Source organism: Rissa tridactyla, chromosome 2, assembly GCF_028500815.1.
Source record: "Rissa tridactyla isolate bRisTri1 chromosome 2, bRisTri1.patW.cur.20221130, whole genome shotgun sequence".
In the NCBI taxonomy this organism is placed as follows: domain Eukaryota; kingdom Metazoa; phylum Chordata; class Aves; order Charadriiformes; family Laridae; genus Rissa; species Rissa tridactyla.
Window position 1 is genome coordinate 133902678 of NC_071467.1, and position 21783 is coordinate 133924460.

Here is a 21783-nt window from a genome sequence, read left to right on the forward strand (position 1 = left end):
ACTTCAAGGTTGACACTTCTAAGTATGTAAGTGTGTCCTGGTTTAAGGTAAAACAGAATCAATTTTCTGTTCAGCAATTTTTTAATTTTAAGGTCTCTTCTAACTACCTGCACACTCTGAAATTAACGGCATAGTGTATCCTGCAAACAGTTTGTCATATGAGTCTAAAACTTCATGTGTACCATACAGACAGCACAGCCTGAAAAACTCATGTAAATTATGCTTCAAGTTTATACCAATCTATTTCCAAAGATTCGATGAAAAAACTCAGTAGGATCAAAATATTAAAAAAAAACCCAGGTTTTAATATTAAAAAAATCCATCTTTTGGTGTATACAAAACAGAACTCATCTTTTATTTCAGGATGATGAATGTCTGTCTCTCCTACAGAACCCCATCACGTTCTCATATGTAATAAAAATGTTAATGCTTTGGCAGCCACTAAAAATAGTCCCTACATTTTTGCTTGCCAAATACTCTGCAAAGCCAGCAAAAAGAGTGAAGTGACTGGAGTATGGGCAGCATAGGTACAGTAATGCATGACTTCAAATTGTTCTTTATTCTACGTCACTCAAAGTGTGAGCTCACAGAAGAAATGAGGGAGGAAGATCTTTCCATGATGAGGGCAGAATGTAATTCAGTATTATGCAATACAGCAAAGGACAGGAGGAAGGGAGACATTATAGAAGAATTATGCAGGTTTTCAATAAAAGCTATCCAAACACATACAAAAATAGATTCCCTAAAGAAACCCCACCTGAAATGTGACTTATCTGTTAATGACATTTACTGATGCATATGACATTGCTAGATAGCATAATTAAGGTACACATAACAAAGATCTGACCCAGAAAAGTTAAACATGCGAAGTACTTTCTTCCAGTGGCCTTTGAACGTAATCCACCTGAAAATGTCAGGATTTGTCTGTATCAGGTCTTGCACAAAAAAACCAGAATTTCAGTGTGCTGTAATTTATGTGTTTCCTGTTTGCCAGTGTAAATTGAATGACTTTTTGTAAATGACCCTTGCAGGTTTCCAGTTTGCATATGGCAAGCTGCTGAGTGCAGCTTTTATTTTTTCCCATGTAAATCCTGACAGTTGGGTATATGTAAACAATGACAAAAAAAACCAGTATCAAAACAAAAAACATCTTTGTCTGCATGATTATACTGTATCAAATTTCTGTTTTGAGGCACAACTATAGCTGTATATCTGTTTATTTCCCTGGGGAATAAAATAAGGGCAGGATGCCTATATATCAAAAGTTATTATTCTGGAGCCCTCAGAATTTCATTCTTCTGCCTCCCTGATGCAAGAACTTCCACAAAGCATACGGAACCCCAAATTTAATTTCACTATTTGCTGGCAAAAAGGTTAATTAAACCAAAATTTAGAAAATTAAGTTTTTTCTGTGAATCCAGTATGCCTTTGGAAGTAAATGTGATTACAACCACTTCTAGAGCTACCTCAGCTCCTGAGACCATTTCTCAGTGCAAAGCAGAGTATCTGTCATTTATTTGGAAAGAGAGTGAGGAAAGGAGAAGAAGTGCTGATGTTGCTTTCTCAGTTTTATTATTATAAAGACTGAAAACCAGAGTTCCTTTGTGTTTTACACCCATGCAGATCCTTCCTTTTTCCCCTATAATTGACAGAAAATTCTCTTTTATACAGTGAAGATCAGCAAGATACTTTTCCTATTCACTTTAAGTTTTTCTACCAAAGACTGATCCCTCTTAAATGACATATTTCTTTCTCCAACTATAGTTTGCAAAAGAAAGAAATAAGTTAAATTTTATGATAGGAAACATACCCCGCACCCCTTTGTATCACCTTCCACTTCTGCTGTTAGCTACAGCTATTTTAGAGACAGAGAACATACATTGATTTAACTCGAGTTCAGTTGAGGGCAAATAGAGATGTACTAGAAAATCTCAGATCCATAAAAGGACTTGCAGATTTTATCAGGGCCAAGTGTCTCACATTTTATAAATGAAATGTTAGGCAGTGAATATACCTAAGTGTCCTTTAGGAATCCAGTCCTTTCTTATATATTGGCTTTGATGTCTTCATACTTGTCTAGTCAATGCACTTAAAAGTAACCAAATAATTAAGAAGCTTATCAAATCATGAATTTAGGAATTCTAGCCCGATTTACGTTCAGTAAGGAATACAGTTTATATGCATGTAAGGGAAAACTATTTATGTAAGTGGCTAAAGAAAAGAACAAAGAAACCACAACAGAAAACAGAAAAGACTAACTACTTGCATTTTTTCTTTTCCATTTACTACTTGCATTATTCTGACCTTCAGCTGTGTTTGACAGAAACACTTCTTGCTGAAGACCGTACTTGAATCATCATAGTCCTATGATATAAAGTTATAGCACCATTCTTTAAAATAATTATTCCAGCGGCTTCTTCACAAAATATCTGTACTGAGTAGTACTTTATTTAGTTTAAATTGACTATAATATCAATGTGTTAGAGACAACCCAACCTGGACGCAGCTGGACTGAAACTTTTCCTGGTGTCACTTGTGTATTTGTTTCATGGTCACTGGGTATTTTAACATGAACTGTGGGATTTTCCACAAAATCTGATTGACAGCCTCTTTTCATTAAGTTGAAAACAGTGTCACAGCGTCCTTTCTGTGTTGCATCGGCCATGAAATCCTGTTTTATAAGAGACAAAAAGTACAAAACAATCTGAGCTGAAAAAAACAACTGTAATATCTTCAAAGGAAAGAGAAAAACAAAATAATAGACTTTGAAACAATAAACTATGCTACTTTAATTGCATAAATTGTAGAATGAGTTCATGGAAGCCATATGTTTTTAATAAGTGCAATGACAAATATTTACATTAGAACGTAAACCTAAGAGCCACAATGACTTTTTTCTACAAAGGACAAAACTTTTGTATGAGAAAGAGGATCTTGCACAATCTGAACAAGCTGACTTTGGAGAAAAAGGAAACCATGTACTGTCACTATGTCACTAAAAAAAGTTCTGTGCTATGCTATGAGTTAGTTATACCACGAAAGTGTCACTCACATGACATCAAAACAGGTTAGTTTTCAGAGAAATCCACTACTAACGTTACTCAGGCTAGTATTTAAAGCAGAATTTAAAGCTGCTTTAATAAAAAGAAAAAGTACAGAATTTAAAGAATTTAAAGCTAGTATTTAAAGCAGCAGAAGTCAGCTTTAGATTTATCTAACCTGAATTTGTCTATCACAGATATTTAAGATTTACTCCATACCCTAGACCAGATCCAATATAATTTCAATCCCCAGAAAGAGGAAACTATGTAGTACAAGACTGGACAGTTTAAGATGCCACCAACATAAAAAAGCCCCTTTAACAACAGAAAAGTGATTAGTAGCTGGATGATCTCAGAAGCGGCACATCCTTTGTTGCAGTGAAAGGGCAAAGCTGCCAAAATTGTGCCAACATGATCCAATGCAAAATTCCTTCCTGACCACAAATCTGATGATTAACATGATCCCGATCATGCAAGGAAAAAAAAAAGACAAGATCCTTTGTACTCTTTCAAAGCATTGGTCCATCCCAGCCACAGCTGGAGACCAAACAATGGACAGTCTTTGATATTTCAGAGGCAGATGGGGAAAATAAACAATCATAAAGTGCATACAGCCAACTGTGTATTAGAGAATAGTCATCAAGACCCTGAAAAGACCAGAGAAAGCCCCTGAAGAATGAGATTCAACAGTCATGTACCTTGCTTTCCAAGTTCCAACTCATTTTTGTAGTCTATCTCTGATATATTTTTTCCATAACCTTCTTTAATGTAGACAGCAGAGACAACTTTTTTAGGTTACTGCAATTTATATAGCCTTTTTGATGCATATACATTTCGAAAAGGTAGATTTTTAAATGTATAAAGAACTTCACTACTCTCATTGCTAACACTAATGACTGATAGATACGTAGCATTTTCTGCATTTGCTGCCTGTGGGTACGACGTCAAAGCATCTCAAGTGTTGGGATGATTTTCTCATTAAAAACATTGTTTAGCAAAGCAGGCATGCCAAGCTGAAAACCGCTCCTGTAACTTTACTCTGGAAAATTTCTACCTGCATTAATACAGGTTTGCATTCTACAACCATGGACGGGTGCATAGGTGAACTGGCTATCAAAGCACGGTCTAGGAGGGTTTGACAAACCCCTGGCTTCCATGAACAACTCTCAGGATAGACATCAGAAGTGAAGCATGCGAAGAAGGGCAGAAGTGAAACCTGGTCAAATCTGAGCGCCTAGTTAGAAGGAGACCTACTGCAGCTCCATGGCACTGGAAAGCTAAGAAGGGCTGTTCCATGATAAATACAGACGTAGCAGGAAAAAATTGTTCTCTTTGTAAGATAGGACATCAGGCCACAATAATGGACCACTCCACATTGCAATCCATTGTGCCATCTACACGTGCTCTAAGGCTCCTCTTGGAAAACAAGCCCTCCATGTCTCTACTGCATTACTTTTCCTTATATTTGTTTCAGACTAAGTTAATCATTCCAAGACACAGTATCTTGGATAAAGTTACTCAGGTGCCTTACACTCCTTATCTCTTCCAGGCACACCCTAGGAATTTATCTACCTTCTCTGCTAATGAGAGCTACTACAGGTAATTTGCATGTGACCTTCAAGAGCGTATGAGTTTGTAATTGCCAGTGATATTCTTAAAAACCTTGCTCCTCTGAAGCACTCAAAATGGTCCAGCCTTACTCGAATCATGTAATTAACTGTTTTTTTTCTGTCAAACAACCCCAGAAATTCCTGTACTCCTACAGTTCGCAAAGCAATAACAATTTCAGAATAATTCTTGCTACCTAAGATCTATCTTCTGTGTAAGTCTCAGAACTAATAGTTTCAAGTGTCAAAATAAGAAAAGTATCATTTTTTCCATTTGTGACAGGGTCATAATATATGGTGAAGTCAAAGTTAACTCCACTGTTAGTAAAATTGCTAAATGCAATAGGCATATACGTATAGACATGTTCTGATATATAATGAGGACTTATTATAAATTACTGATAAGTAATTTTGCTTTTGAAGCCAAAAACTGTTGAACTCTCAAAGTTACTATAAGTCTGCCAAAGCTGTCTACAAAGCAGATGGAACGCATTAAAAAGTTCTCACTTTATTTAAAATTACTGCAATTTTCCAAATAAAAGGTTGTATTTTCTCCTTTGGAAACAAAATATATTTCACATGATTTCTCAGGTTCTGTCTCCAGAGGTCATTTAAAGACTTTCTTGCCATTTCTCACTATAATTTTCACAGTTTAGAAGTCTTTTATCTTTATAAAGATCAGAAGCAGCTAAAATATACAGTCACAAGTAAATAAGCAAAATGCCATACCTCTTGAGCACACCATCCACACTCTGGACCCAAAGCAAGACACTTTGTGCATGTTCCGGCATTTGAAGTGGCACATCTGTTTTCCGCTGCAATGAAATATAAAACCAAACATTTGTGATTTATGATGATATGTGGGAATTGTAAAATACCTAATTTTAAACCAAGATTTCAAAAATTACTTCACCAGATTAAAAGTGATGACAACGTATCCAAACAGAAGTAAAACAGAACAAAGGCAGCCCGGTGAGGGAATACTCGCAGCATTTTTTTTATCTGCAGTTTAGAACTATATGTACAGATTGAATAAACTCCATTCTCAAGGCCAAATTTTTAAGATCCTGATTTAGAATAATTTTGAAGTGAAAGTTTATCTTTGGCATGTACCTTGCTGATTTACTGCCTAACAGAAAAAATTTACCAGGTAGCTTATCTTTTCATAGACATTTTCCTTTTAAGTCATTTACACTTGACTGAGTTATTCATTATTCACTCTGCATGGAACCCAAGATATTTTCTCACCTTCTATAAATATTCCCCCTCTGCATTTTCTGGAATGAATAGTTTCCCAGAAGAGGCAGACTTCTTTTTGTTTTTCCAGAAGCAAATACAAATGTATCCAACATTACGTGTGTCACAGATTGAAGACACATCATTCTGTTCTAACAACTGCAAAAATGGTGCCTACTAACAGGTCTATCAGCAAAGTCCTTTATACCCTTTTCACACCTTCGTTTTATAGGTCATAGCTACTCTTTGCTATGGAACTCTGGCAGTTGGAATTGAGAAGAGATGGCCTTTTCAGGGGACTCAGTCAGCTCAACTTGAATGTCAGCGTTAGCGTATCTTTTCAGCACGTTCAGCCCAAGTCTCTTGAGGACCAGTGTGCCTCTACACCAGACAGAAGCCACCTGCCGAGACTTACGCGGAAGGCGCACAATATGACTCTTCAGTGCACAGTAGTAGTGCTGTTTAACAACACCGCTTTGTGGCATATTCAGCATGGCATACTATAAAATATACTGGAAACAAAATAAAATTAGTTACTGTATACCAGAAAGGCTACATCTGTTAGTTTGTCCATAGTGATAATGCGCCTATCATCATACCAAAACACTTCGAAGGTTTGGTTTTCATCCAAAGTTTTGGCTACATGTACTGCCTCTCAGATTATTTCTTTCCAATCTGCAATAGCGAAACCATCTCTCTTTTTAGAGTAATGAGAACTTCTCACAGTGAAAAGCTATCTTAGGAAAACATGTACTAAAGTATCTATTTTGTCTTTAACTGCTTTCAGCTGTGAATTCAAAGATGAGATCCCGTATCACGTGAATAGCTAGTCCTCAACCGGTCACTTTGAGTAACTGATGATCCAAGGAACTAATCACAGCTTGCAAGTTATTAGTATCAACAATAGATATACCATTATCAGTATTAACAAGATAGAAAAGCCTAATACAACACAACTGCAGAATTATACTGGTAATATACAGGTTATTGGCAATTTCATTAATTTCAAAGGTCAGACCTATATTCTATTTCATATAAATGGCTGTTTTCAATTTTTACCATGCAGGAATGTGAGAAAAGAAATGTATACGAAAGGGAGAGAAACTCTTACAGATACAATAGAAACAATAAGCTGAAAAGCAGCCCAGGAACAGAGGGAAAACTGATGAAACGGTGGGAGAGGTGGGCAGGGATAAATAAAGGAGGAGTCACTAAGGAGAGAGAAAAGAACAAGACAAAATCCCAAAAGGTTTTTGTTTGTTTGTTATAAAAACAAACACAGCAAGTTTGACTTGGATGTGAAATGAGAGCAAGCTCATTCGGCATTGAAACAATAAAACTTCTTTGCATTTATAAGAAGATGGCAACAGCACTTTACGTTCTGCAGTCTGAAAGAGCAGACCTGGAGGCCATAGAAAAAGTTACTGCAGGAGAGGAGACCAAGTATGAGGATTCCAGGTAGGTACTGACACGCGCAGGGTTACAGAACTTGCCACAGAACCCTTTCTAGACAGTATTGGTAAAGCGCAAAGACACAGGATGAAAAGTTGTTGAAGGAGAAAAAATAAAAGGAATGTAATTGTTCTTGGCACGGAAATATCGCTCCCATCTTCCACTGGATACCAAAGACAGCAGAGATGAAAGGCATTATAAGAAAAAGAGAGTAAGGTGATGGATTCAGTAAAACTGTCAAAGGACAAGGAAAGATATGAATTGCTGATTTGCAGCATAATAGTGGCTAAAGACCACCATGGGCCAAAACAGGGAGGAGATGACATGAACTTTGAAGTTACCAATCAAGTTAACATCCACTGTAAGACACTGAGCTGTTCTGATAAGAATAAATAGTTGACAGAAAGAAATGAGAGACCTGTGTTTCTTGTTATACAGATAAGTAGTAAATCAAATTAATTCCTGGTCGCTATAATCAGTAAACTAAAGTAAACTAAATAATGAGATTGGCCTAATTAATTTCCTGCATTAATGTCTGAAACTCCTTTCCTAAAACATATAATCCTATCTGCATAACAAACATTTCCCAAATCAAATGGCATTGACCATGTAACAAAACTTTAACATCTATTGTAATATGCACTTGCTAAAAAAAGAAAAGTATGTGTCTATGATGCATTGGAAAACTGACTGAAAACATAATTGTCCCTTTTTTTTTCTTTTTTTTTTTTTTCTGTATGGTTGTCTTATTGAATCTATTGAAGCTTGATTTAGTTTCTCAATACAGCCTGTCTGGTAAAACATTGGCAGGGGGAGGAGGTTGTCTCTATAAACTGCTAAAGCAGAAGAAAAGATCTTGAAATCCAGTTTGGGTTTTCAATGTGATCATGGCAGATGAAATGCTTTAACAAATGAGATACACAGTATTGCTGGATGCAAATCTCTTTGCTGATAACTCGCCAGTCTCAAGAGCTCCATTTTCGCAACATGAAGTCATGGATTGGCAATTGACAAGCTTGGTACCACTGGCTCAAAAAGTTGATTTTTTTGGAATAAAGAGAAACTTGAAAAAGGTTTATTAATGCCCAAAACACATTCTGGCTCCATCACTACTGTAGGTCCCAAGTACATAGTCCCTTAAAGCAGTAACATTTACGGACATGCTTTCATTCACCAAATATTTACTTACAAGCCTACTCTAAAACTGTAACTGATTTAGCATAAACTTTTCAGTTTCTTTTAAAAATCATATGCTAAAGCAAGAAATTTTTTTTATGAGTTGGCTCGAAGAAGAACTGAGATTTTTCCTGCCACTTCACCAAAAACAGAGTCCAGACAAGACTGAGTTACAGTTCAGCCAAAGCTAAGGGCAAGTTTCTACTGGCTTAGTTATAACTGATGTATGCCAAAAGGTATTTTCAACAAGGGCCAAATTTTGTGCTGGGAACTGCGCAGGCATATGCATATAATAAAAAGTGAGTGCAGCAGGTTAAACCGCACTTTTCTAGCCTCCTCCACAAAATACAACTGTGCTCCAACAACTGCAGCTATTTACAGTGATCACAGGTGTGGCAAGCCTAAACTCTCAGGAACAAGAGGGATCAAGGCAAGACAAATATCATATATGTTATAATCATATCCTGCCTCCCTATTATGAAAATAACTTTATCACGATCAGGGTATTTATCTCAGAGATGGAATAACAATAACACATACTGACGTTTGAGAAGAGATGTTAAACAGGTTTTCAAACAGACAGCACTTTGTTCAAGTACAGCCAAGAATTCGGATTTATATCAACTTCATTGTTGGTACACGTTTGTGCTGTTTTTGGAGGATGTACCATTTGCTTTCTTAAAAGAGAAAGACAAAATATAACTAGCAGCTTACACTCCCTGATCATGGTCCTCAGACTGTTGAACACTAGTTAAGGCAAGAAGATCCAAAATTACCTAGCCTCTGCAGAGCTTATTTTCCTTAAATTCTGCATCCAGTCTTGTTCTAGGGCAGCAATCAGCCAGGCTGTCCCTCTCCACTGATAATGTGACCTTCAGTAACTCGTGTGTGGCATCACGACTGAGGGAAGCTGCAGCTTTTATGCAGTACACTGCAGTTACCTTCACCTTTCTGTCTTGGGGAGCCAAGCAAGGGGACTCCTGCAGAGGGGACAGCCAGTAACTGCCCCAGCTAACACACAGCTTCCCAATTCACTTTGGCTGAATGTGCAGATACAATGAAAAGCATTGTAAAAATGCTACAGAGGGGGATTTTTTTTCCATGATTATTGTGTCTGACACTTACTTGCTCAGATTACAAGGAAAAAATGAGTGCCTGTGCTTTAACTGCCAATCCTAAAACCTGGAATTAGGGTTTTTCCCCCCTTTTTTTCCAAACAAGCAATAATTCTCTCTACCCTTTGTGCACAAGGCCATGCTTTAAAAACACTCTGTCACCACCAGTTTTCCTAAGAGGGTTACAAGGTCTGCCTCAAAATCAGCTTTAAGAGGTACTCACCCTTGCCTGGAAATGGAGATTTCAACTCGAATACCGTACATCTATTATGCTTTATAATAAATTCCTAAGATTACTTGAGAAAAAATACCAGACAACTTTTCTTCCCTCTCCCTTTTTTCTATTACATGGATTTGTTAATTGATTTCACTTCTCTATTAATGGTTGCCCACTTTAGTTTCACTATTCAGACAGGAGCTAAGCTGCACAGGGATTTGCAAATAGCGTTTACCAGCAAGAGAAGCAGCAGTAGACTAAAACTCAGCATGTCAGAGACACGTGTGTTTTCTTAAAAAAAGAAGACATATAAAAGAAAGGTGTAAAACATGACTGGCGCTGTTAAATCCTGAGCCCTGGAAAAATACTTCTGTAAACCTGGCAAGTGTGTAAAAGGAAAAATACTTCTGTAAACACGGCAAGTGGCTAAAAGCACCCTTCCATTAAAAAAACCAAGCAAACAAACAAGAAAAACCTCAAACCAAAAAATACCCCTGACCTTTTTGTACTAGTTATTTAAAAAATAAATAAATAAAAAATCAAGTGTTCCTAAAAAGAAAAATGGAATATACTGGAAGACAGAAACTATCATGTGGTTTCAGAGGAGATAAGAGATATAAACGAGACATAAATAAGAAGTATATGTGCACATCTGGATAAAAGCAGTGAAAAGCACCACTAGTGAACGAGTCCTGATGGAAGATATGGGCTCCCATTCCTAATTCTGCCAATACCTCCCTGATATTTTTGGGGTTCCCCAATTAATCTGCATTACCATGTGACCACAGTACCCTGTGAACGAGGGGCATTACTGAGACCTACACAAATAATTCAAAAAGCCATCAAAATGCAAAGTAATGCAGCAGTCTGCTTCATTGTGTGAGACTTCGTGCCTTTGCAAACTATGCAGCAAAAATAACCAAGATCCTCCTTCTTTGCACGTGGTGCAAGCTATGAGTGACAACACTCAAGAGAACTGATGCTGGGTATCAGCTGAACAAAGCAAAGGCAAAAGGCAAGGAGGAAAAGGGGGAGACCTCCACCAAGACAGCACTAGGAAAACCCTGGCAGAAAAGGACAGTCGTAGCTGATGCTGGAGGACAGCAAATGCCTGGTGTGTAATGGCACATGGAGATGGAGTTCCCAAGCAGCGTATGGACACTTTGGACACTTCCATAATTAGGGAATGATACAGATCCCAGGCCTCAAGGAGATACTCTTGACACCCTTCTGGGCCTACAGGTGTCTTCCTTAGCCTCATCTCTCTGAAAAGTTCCATCACTTATATGAATATTGCACATCATTCAGGAGGAAAGCTCAGAAAACAGAAGCCTCACACAGATGCATACAAACTCAAGATTTTCATGTATATATATAAATTTAGAGGATTTTTAAATTTCGTCAGAAATATGCATGTAGCAGCATTTTGGAAAAGGTACTACCTAAAATAGCTACTGGTATAGCAGTTAGGACTCACAAACACAACATTCAAACCACAGCCTCAAACATGACCTTGACTGTGGGAGACAGAGCTATTGACTACTCCAGACTGACTTTGTTCCCAAGCTGCAATACAGAATGAAAACAAGCAATGTAACCTTGAAATTTTTCACAACACGCAATTTTTGTTCCTTGGCCAACTTTACTTGCAGCCTCTCCTTTCTATGAAACTTCCTGCTTTTACGGGAGATGGTTAAATTTTGTTGATATAATCTACGCCTGCAAACAATAAGTCAAAGACTATTTAGTTTCTGAAACCAACATATTCTGTCTCTCAAAAATAAAAACATACAGGACAATTTACTCTGATTATATCGTTAGAAGAGACTCATTTCCCACAGCCATTAGCTTTTATGGCACAGGTTTGATGGTCCTGTTTGCACAGCTTTGCACCAAGAAAAATGCAAAGCATATGGAGCTGGAGAGCTTAAATCTTTTTTTATTAAATCCCTTGATTTAAAGGGAACTTCAGGATGGTCGGAGCTGTGTTAATTCCCTTGTTTCCAAGGAGGGAACATGGGCATGGGAATCATTAGATTCTAGTCATTTCCAGCTGCTAGAATCTCCCTCGGAGTTGGCCAGCTTGTATACAGTCATGCTGCTCGAGCAAAGCCTGGAATGCCTACTGCCATATTTCATTGCTAATTTATTTTCTAGTGTATTAGTAAGCAAGTAACACATCAAACACCTAGAATGGTTGTTGAATATTATAAAGTCTTTACCTAAATATGAGGTCATGATGAATATAAAGCAGACACAAATGACTATTTTTGGCCTCCTTAAGAAGTTCAGCTTTGAAGAAAAGACAAGTCCAAGCTGTATCTCCCACCATCTCATATAGCTCCACCTCCTCAAACCTGGCCCTCAACCTCCCAGTTGCCTCCCTAATCTACCTTTCTATCACATATCTAGTCTTCTCCAGATTCTTGCTTCTTGCCGCTGTGCTTTCCTTCACAAACCCAGAAGCAGCGCAGAGGATGGACAACAGCTCAGAGCTATTTCTTCCATATAGAGTGTCAGTGTCATCATAGACCGCCTGATCCACAGGTTCTTAGTCCATAGCAATGCAAACAGCTCAATTCACTTACTTTTCTCTGCATACATTGGGAGTTGAAACAAACCTACTCTGTATTTCAGATCGTAATCATCAAAGCTCAAAACCTAATGGAACCAGTCCTCCAATTCTAAACACAAAATGATAGCCGAATTGTGCTTTTACAGAAGTTTTTCCTGAAACAAACCAAAAACCAAAAACTGTGTGCATGTGTATATTAAGAAGACATGTCACGATTAAACAAAACGTTGAACACATAATACATAGTTTACATTCACAATAAGAAACCTCAAGAATATTAAGCAAAAGCTAAGACTGGTATCAGAGAGGATAGCAACCACTCTTCAACGACTTTTAATATTTAATGCATAAGTTTGGGAGGAGCAGTTATTCAGCAGGGCTATTTTAAAAATGTTATTGCCTTCTGGAATACCAAGTGTTCGGCATTTATTTCAGTGATTTGCTGTTCAATAGGGTTTTCAATCTTTAAACATAGTTATTGGCCCTGAGGCAAATGGAATGTGGTAAAAACTTTTGGGATTTTCTTCTAAATTATTTTTCTTACTTTTATACTCTTTGAATGCAGCAACAGATGTCATATTTGAATTAACTGTGTGATAACAGCACAAAAGACTCTTATGATCCCATTTGATGATTAACAGCTGAATTATGAGTCCTTCAAAGGTGAGTTAAACTACAGTGCTTTTCTGAATATATAGATAAAAAATGGAAGAACACAAGGGTCTTCTAAGAGAATACTGAGAAATTAGTTTCTCAAATATGAGATACATGCATTGCTCACAAACATTCAAAAAAACCACCCCCCAAACCCAACATACCTGTCTAGGAACAGACATTGGCCAAACTCCATTTTAGGTTTATATAAGCCTGTTAGTTTTTTCTAATTTGGGGGCGAAGATTACACAAAACATGACCGCAGGCTCTAAAATATGCAGACTCGCATACTCACTATAACTACTGGTGCACATACACTGTTTGAATTCAAGCTTCTGCTTGTGCTTCTGCAAATAAGTATTCCCACATGTGTACGGTCTGCAGGTGCAGCTTCAAGGCTCTGGAAGGGACAGCCTTCAAACATGCAAAGTCTAGATTTCAAACAGGTAGCGGTTGGTTTAATGCTCTGAAGTAATGCCACAGCATTTTTGACAGCAAAATGCAATCCAGTGGTTTTGCTTAGATTGGAAAATCATGCTTGCTGATGTCATTAGTTTTATTTAGGTAATTTCGCATCATTTGTGCCAGAGTGTAGATTGTCTCAACTCTTCTTATTTCCTGGGAGTCCTGTTTGCACAAGGGATCTCGGTTCAGCTTTCCAGCAAGAAGCTCCCATCTGAGAGAAGCAAGCTGTCCTCAGCACAATACTAACCCCTGTCATCCTGAAGAGGTGAAATGGAAATAAATTGTACTCTTAAGTACAGTAGAACAAGTGGAATTCACTTAGCCTAATTCCCTTGAACACTGAGAAGGAACAGAATTTATTTTGGAAAGGGCAGTTACTGGTTTAATCAGACTTGGACTACTTTTGTGATGCCACCATACATCATGCAGATGTATTCATAACACAGATACAACAACCGCAAAATACCAAAAATACCTAAGGTTTCGAGATTTGAACCCAATGAAATACTGCTGCTAACAACTTAGTTCCCAAGTCAGTGGGCAGAGAAGGGGCATGAAAAAAAATAAAAATCAAGCACCGAGGAACATCATTCCACCTGCCTGAAACTACAGAATTTTCCTCCTCCAATAACTGTAGTTAAAATCTCTGTCTTAGTATCTTCTGATAATTATAAATACTTCAGACTCAATACTGTCACCATGGGTAATAGCAGGAAGAAGTCACCGCAGGCATATGACAATGAAGTCATGGGAAGCATAAAAACATACGAAGAAAAAAGTCAATTATGAGCTTTGCAAACTTTTCAATTCAAACAAATATAGTCTCAGCTAAAAGTTGCTTTTTTGGCAGCTTTCTAATGCTGTAAATTCCAATCATCCTGAAACACTTACATTTCGCTCAAGGGGTTATTCTTGTTCTGCCACCAGAACAAGGGGGAATCCTGAATGGCTGGCAAGAAGCTTACTTTTCTTCTTGAAGAAAGGTTCCATTACAGTGGACAGTGAACTAATTCATTAGAGCCCTACTTCCTTCCCAAAAGCTAAACTAAATAGCCCAAGTCCATTTATGTAAACTGCCAAAAGAAAAAAAAATTATCTTTTAATAAAGTTCAAGTGCTTAGGAAAGAATAACAGACCATATCCTATTTTGTCCATCATAAATTATGCCTATTTAAGCAGATCAGAAAGAAGTATTACATCTTTCCACTGGTTAGGCAGAAGTCAGCAATTAGTAATGGATATGCACAAGAGCTTTGAAGACAGATTTTGCTGGAAAGGAGGACACAAGAAGCAAGAGAAACACCTAGGCCATAAGAATTCATAAGTTCACATATATGATTCTCGAAAATATTAACATACGATCTTAGTGTGATTAATATATTAAAGCTCAGGAAACAAAGCCATTCTGCTTGTCCTTCTTACCCTGACAGAACTCATTAAATCCCAATCACTGCCTAAGATACACCTGTCCCAAAACCAAAGAAGTATGAGTATGCTATATGCAGTTTTTAAAATGTATATTGGCAATAAAAAAAATAATTCCTGTATGTAGTGTACATATTGTTTGTACAATAATGCTAATGTTTCTTACGTCAGGCCTATTCTAAAGAAGGGAGATCCTTAGCTTCTAAGGACTTACTCCCAAAAATAAAAATGAATTTGACTTTCTGAAACAGTCCTGATAAATACCAGCAGCACATGTCAACTTACACAATTTGTAAATATAAAATCTTTTGTTTCTCTTCTCATACCTCCTACTGTAGATTAGTAACTGATACAAATTGTCCCAAATTCAAGACACGATTAAAGTGGACATGTCATCATGAGTTCTTTCTAGGGACTTGAAAAATATTACCAGCATTCATGCACTTCGTGAAGTATAAAGGAGATTATAATTTGCCATTTTAATGTCCTCTTGTTGAACATACAACCAGATGAGGGCTTATTTGATCAAGATTTCCTTAAGCTTCCATAAAGCTCACACTCTGACATCGTTCTGTCAGTCTGGGGAGGTAAATTAAACTTAGATTGTACTTTAATGGAAAATCAAATATATTCATTCGGGCCTCTTGACTAATGGGGTATGATTCCTGCTTACTTAGTTGTTGCAGTTCCAGCCCTCAGAAGTTTAAGGACCAGAAAAGAAGCTACTGCCTCTTCAAGCTGCTATACAGAGTATTCCTGCTTTATGCAATCTTTAGGCTGCCTTCACAACTTCCTTCAGCAACAGCACATCCTAAATGACATAGAGACAACCTTCCCAGAGCACCAAGAATATGCTTATTTGCTTATTGCTCTTCTAGTTGGTGAACTGCCCATCTTCTCTCTTTTCCCAGTCTCGCCACATCTTAAACACCTGTAGCATGGAAATATTGTAAATACTATACAGGCAACCACCAGTATCATTCAACTTGCAAGAACCATAAAATAAAAAAAACAACCCTACCATATAAAACCCCTGAAAAGACATGAAATTGCAACAGATGATGATAAGCGTAAAATCTGCAAAGGAAATTTATGCATACCATTGGCATAATATGCTCCTTGGGCAATCTGCAGATAAGCAAACCTCCCCTTCGCTATTCCTCAGAACTGCAACCTACAACCATGCGCTCTCTCAAACACCCAGGTTGGCTTTCCCGACGATGGTCCAATACCTCTAGGGAACAGACCACCCACGCAGACTCAGGAAATTAAAAATGGATTTTTCTCTTCTTGGGTTGTTTTAAGCCTTAGGAAAAGCAGAACTGTCTCATTGTTGAGTATCCCATACAATACAGCTTCTTCCACTGAGTCCCAAAAGGAAATGGGCAAGCACAGAAGAGAAATCAACAGACAAACACCAGTTAAAGCTACCATGATGTTCCATTTATTTGACTTTTTTTTGTGTCCAGGGACAGACCTGCACCACCTCTCTTCAAAAATGTTCTTCCATGGGTGGTTTGAATGACTTTGTCTATTCCTTTGAGAAGTGACACAGTAATGATTTATGAAACTTTCTAACTAGAGGGAACACACATAGGAATCTGATGTAACGAGACTGGAAAAGCACCAAAGACTCAGATGAGGGAACATCAACGAATTATGTTTAGCATCAGAAGTCATGCTTATTGGGATAAATCCATTAACAATTGTCCCTGCTATGATCACATATCCTCTACTTGCCTAAAACCCCTAACCGGTCTTTCCAAATGACACTCTAAAAAAGACTGACAATACCAAATTTTAAAAGGTCAAGAGATTTGGCAACCACAACTATGTAACAGAACTGTTGTGTGACAGTTCTCCAGCTCCTAAATTAGGGATAAAGATTTTCATGCCATTCCGTCCCTGTGTGCACATTACAAGTAAAGCCTGCTTACATGAGCTTCATACAGGAATGACTACCTAGATAGTTTTGAAAGCACCGAACACCTTAGTTTTCAAACTTTAATATATGTAAAAACTGGTTTTGAGACACTGATGAGTTTTGTACCAATGGCTTCTGTTATCCTTGACCAATCAGTCATTCCTCAGTATTTAAGCCCTACATATTCCATGTGCTTATACAGCAGATAAAAACTAAAAGAGTTTCAACAGCTCAGTTTCTGAACAAGGCAAGCCTGTCCCACTGAAGTGAGCACTTACACAACTGATTAACACAATGCATACACGTGCTCTTGCTGTAGAACCCAGCATTTACTCAGTTCGCTGGTTTACATCTTTAGGAGTTTGTCGGGTTTTAGCGTTCAAACATAAATTTGGGATCTGCATAAATCACTATGGAACTAGCTCCATTCTTATGTCAGGTATTTGTTTTAGTTGGCTTAGTGAACTGCAAATTTCCTTTGGTGAAACTTGCTGAACAAGGCACCCTTTGTAGAAGGCGGCAACACTAACCTTTTTATCTGAGCTTACAGAACCTTCAATTTGGGACTTGCAACTTTACAGTATTGTGAGATTTCCTTTTGCGCTCCTCGTAACTCCAAACCCAGGGTCAAATTCTACCTTCACTTATCCCCAAGCAATAACTCACATCTCAAACTGCAGTTTGCAGAACAAATACCTCAGGTAGCATCAAACGGTCCATTTTTCAATCAGAAGAGCCACAAGTGCTCCAATAAGAATGAATAAACTGGAGTCCCATGTACATTTCATATTAATTCCAGTCTCTTTTAGAACTGGAGATTCAGTGCAAGAGATACACAGGTTCTGACAACTCTGCATATAAATAAACTGAACTCGCTGATGGCACGGGAACAGCATGATGCTATTCTCCATGCCCAGCACTGTCATGGCAGAAGCAAAAAGGAGTGGCTGCTTCAACAAAGCTGCACTGCCAAATAGCTGTGCATGGAGCTACTGCCCAGAGTCCCTCTCAGAGCAGTCCACAGAAGTTCAAAGAATCCAGGTGGTGCTGCACTGGCTGATAGAGCTATCACAACCAAAAGAAAAAGCACACACTAATAATAATAATAATGAAAAAATTCATGCATTCATTCACAGAAAAACAACACAAAACACTCTTCTTGCTTCAACTGTGGCTCTAGCCTGTAAAGTGATTATGTATGAAGGAAAGAATTCAGTGTGACTTTCAGCTTTCATGAATTAGCAGAGGTTTCAAATGAAGAGGAAAAAACAAGGTCTATCTGAGTTAACACGCTGCCCAATCTGAGAGCTGTTGTTACAATAAACACGTAACCCATGACATATCATCCATGTATATTTTCACTATTGAGCACAATGAAGAGAGCAAGCATCCTCTGGACCAAAAGTCTCATGCACAATCTTCCCCTATGGCATTCTCTTCTCACGCATTATTTGCACTGGTGTGCACCCAGGAGTTACGCTCATGAGCAAGTACAGCACTGCACTCAGGCACAGAACTATCCTCTCCATAAAGTTTCAATTAGCCTTTCAACTCAATTACACTGCACAAAAAAGAATCTGGGATACTAAACACAAGATGTCATGTTTCATAAGAAATTTAATAATATTATATTTTATTTTTTCCTATTGACATTTAGTTTGGTTTTGAATTCAAAATATGAAGCCAAAAAAGCAAAATAAATTATCCTATGAAAGTTAACAAATTATTCCATTGTTTTTAATAGCACTGGGCAAATCCCAGTGAATTAGGCATGAATTTGTCACATATGCAATAAGGAACTTAAGACTAATACATTGTTCCCATTGTAAATCTTATTTTTAGAGGTTACATGTTAACATTTTAAATTAACTCCAGGCTTAAACTTGGAATATCCATTTATTCCACAAAGGAAACAAACAAAAAAAAAAAAAGGGAAAGGTGATTGACAACTTGATCTGCTTTTCTGACCACTACTAGTTAAATAAGATCCTTCATGAAATACTTGACTAACCTGATAGCTCTGGCTGATCAACTGCAGTACGATCTAAGGTGCATTTGCACGGACTCCCCTCAGCCTGCATGCATCAGAACTGATGCCAGGGGGTTTTGGGAAGCCCTTCCACAATTTGAGGTGTTGCCCACAATTACCAGAGCCTTTGCCACCACCAGTACCACGGCTAGCAGGGAACTGTCAGGATACACATTAGTCCAAGGTAAAGAGACAACTATTTTTCCGTAAGTCTATCAATTTTTTAAACCCTGTCACCATATGCCATATAGACGATGTAAAAAACAGTGTTTTCATCCCTAAGAACTGTCCATCCGTAGCCTGTCACCCACCGGGGTGTCTGTGTGCCGCTTCTCGGAGGATTGCAGAGGGTGACCGGGCACTTCAGGACCCCGCCGCACCCTGGACCTCGACACTCCCCGCGGGCTCCCGGGGAGCTGCCAGGGCTCGGTAGAGGCTGGACGCCCCCGGGACGGGCAAACCACGGGCTGGCACTAGCGCTACTCGAGGAGCGTGAAGTTCGGGCGGGGGCCGGCCGCTCCAGACGGGCTCTCCCCGCAGGTACCCTCCGCCCGCCAGCTCCGCCCGGCCGGCCGGGGCGGTGTGTGCCCGCGGCACCGGGCGGCCCCAGCTGTCAGGGCCGTGCCCCGGTGGGCTGCCGCCGAACCTGGGCATGCCCTCCGCCCCGGCACGGCCCCCGCGCGAAAACCAAACCCAACCCCAACCCCAACCAGGCGAGCAGCCCGAGGGGACCCGGTAACTTACGGCGCTGGCAGAGTCCCGGCACGGCCGCCAGCAGCCGGGCCGCCCCCAGGAGGGGTCCGGGGCCGCGCTGGCACTTGGGCACGGAGACGATCCCCGCGGTGAGGCACGCCAGCAGCGGCACCCACATCATGCGCCGCGGGCGGCACCGCTCCCGCTCCCGCTCCCTCGCCCTCTTCTCGGGGCCGCGTCTCGGCGCCGCGGCGCGTTCAGTCCCGGCCCCCGCGGGGGCGGCGGCGGCGGCGGGGCCGGGGGAGGGGCGGCGGCGGGCCCGGCACAGGTAGGGCGCTCGGCGGCGGCGGGGCGGGCGCGGGCCGCTGCATCTCAGGGGCAGCGCCCGCCGCGCCCCCGCGCCCCGCGAGGGGCGGCCCCCCGGCGGCAGCGGCGGGGCCCCGACCGAGAGCGGAGAGCGGCTCCCTCCATCCGCCTCCAGCCCGGCGCACAAGGGGCGCCCCGCAGCCCGCCCTGCCCGGCCGCGGGGAAGCACTTGGCACCGCGCGGGGAGCGGCGGCGGCACCGCACCTCCCTCAGGGAAACAACCGCCCGGCAGCTGTCCCCGCCTCCCCCCACCCCGGCTGCCGCCCCCCGTCCGCCGCCGCCGCCGCGCCGCCAGGTGGGCACTGCCCGCCGCCGTCCCGACCCGCCGCCGCCGGGGCCGCCTCTCCGCGCCGCGGGGCCGGGAGGCCGCCCAGGCCGCCCGCAGAGCCGTCGGGCCCCGCCGCGGTCGGTGCGCGCGGGGCCGGCGGGTCCGCGCTCGGTTGCTAGGAGACGGCAGCGGGGCAGGTTCCGCGGGCGGGCGGGCGGGGGCGGGCCCGGCGGTGAAGTCACTGCGCCCGCCCGCGCCTTTGTTCGGCGGCTGCCGGCGCCCATTGTTCGCACCGCCGCTGTTCCCCCCGGCCGCGCCAGCGGCCGCCGCGGGGAGGCGGGCGAAGGCCGCGGGCACGGCGCTGCGCCGTCCGTCCTGCCCCGCCGCCCCTCGGCCGCCGCTGCGGGCGGCCCTGTCAGCAGCCCCGCGCCCTGCCGGCAGTTGTGGGTCCGTGTAAAGCCGGTCGCCGCTACCGGGCGCTCTTGCCACTCTCACGCCCGCCACCTCCTCACCCTCCCCGTCGCTGCCCCCGACCTCAGAAACACGCCCATGTACCCTCCCGGGGCGCCTCTCCGCCCCGCTGCCGGCAGCGCGACCGGCCTCCGGTGCGGGCCGGCAAACCACCCTCCCACGGCGCACCCCCTCATCCCCCCCACCCGGCCGCCGCCGGTTACTTCACGTTACCTAAAAATACCTCCCCTCCTTTTATCACTCCTATCGCCCTCCCCGAGTAATTTCTGCGCGGAGTTTCCACCCCTTGGGGCCAAGTGGGAGTAACGCAAAGGTTAACCGTGCCCGGGCGGAAAGTACCTCGCCGTGCGGGCCAGGAAAGCCCCGCCGGGCCTAGGTGCGCTCTCCTGCCCGCCCAGCCCTGCTCCACTCCGCGTCCCGCCTCTCCTGCTGTTAGTTTCAGCGCACTTGGGTCACAACAACCCCTTGCAGCCCGGCAGAAAAGGACCTGTGGGTGTTGGTGGACAGCCGTCTTAGTATGAGCCAGCAGTGTGCCCAGGTGGCCAAGAAGGCCAACAGCATCCTGGCCTGGATCAGGAATAGTGTGGCCAGCAGGACTAGGGAAGCGGTTGTCCCCCTGTACTCAGCACCGGTGAGGCCGCACCTTGAATACTGGGTTCAGTTTTGGGCCCCTCACTGCAAGAAAGACATTGAGGTGCTGGAACGTGTCCGGAGAAGGGCAACAGAGCTGCTGAGGGGTCTGGAGATCAAGTCTTATGAGGAGCGGCTGAGGGAAAAAGGAGGCTGAGGGGAGACCTTATCGCTCTCTACAACTACCTGAAAGGAGGTTGTAGAGAGGTGGGGGTCCATCTCTTCTCCCAAGTAAAAGGTGATAGGACAAGAGGAAAAGGCCTCAAGTTGTACCAGGGGAGGTTTAGTATGGGTATTAGGAAAAATTTCTTCATAGAAAGGGTTATCAAGCATTGGCACAGGCTACTACAGGGGAAGTGGTTGAGTGACCATCCCTGGAGGTATTTAAAAGACGGGTAGATGTGGTGCTTAGGGACATGGTTTTGTGGTGGTTTTGGCA

General features: G+C 41.7%; 1 protein-coding gene across 1 annotated transcript in view; it reads right to left on the reverse strand.

Moving 5' to 3' along the window:
• ITGB8 (integrin subunit beta 8) overlaps positions 1-19830 on the reverse strand; it is a 47478-nt gene extending 27648 nt beyond the window's left edge. The window contains exons 1-3 of the mRNA XM_054192944.1: positions 19661-19830; positions 5378-5463; positions 2497-2671 (exon numbers count right to left, since the gene is read on the reverse strand). Of these exons, the coding sequence (XP_054048919.1) occupies positions 2497-2671; positions 5378-5463; positions 19661-19790 (391 nt within the window). The 5' untranslated portion in view covers positions 19791-19830. The remainder of the gene's footprint in view (positions 1-2496; positions 2672-5377; positions 5464-19660) is intronic.
• Between the last annotated feature and the right edge of the window lie 1953 nt (positions 19831-21783).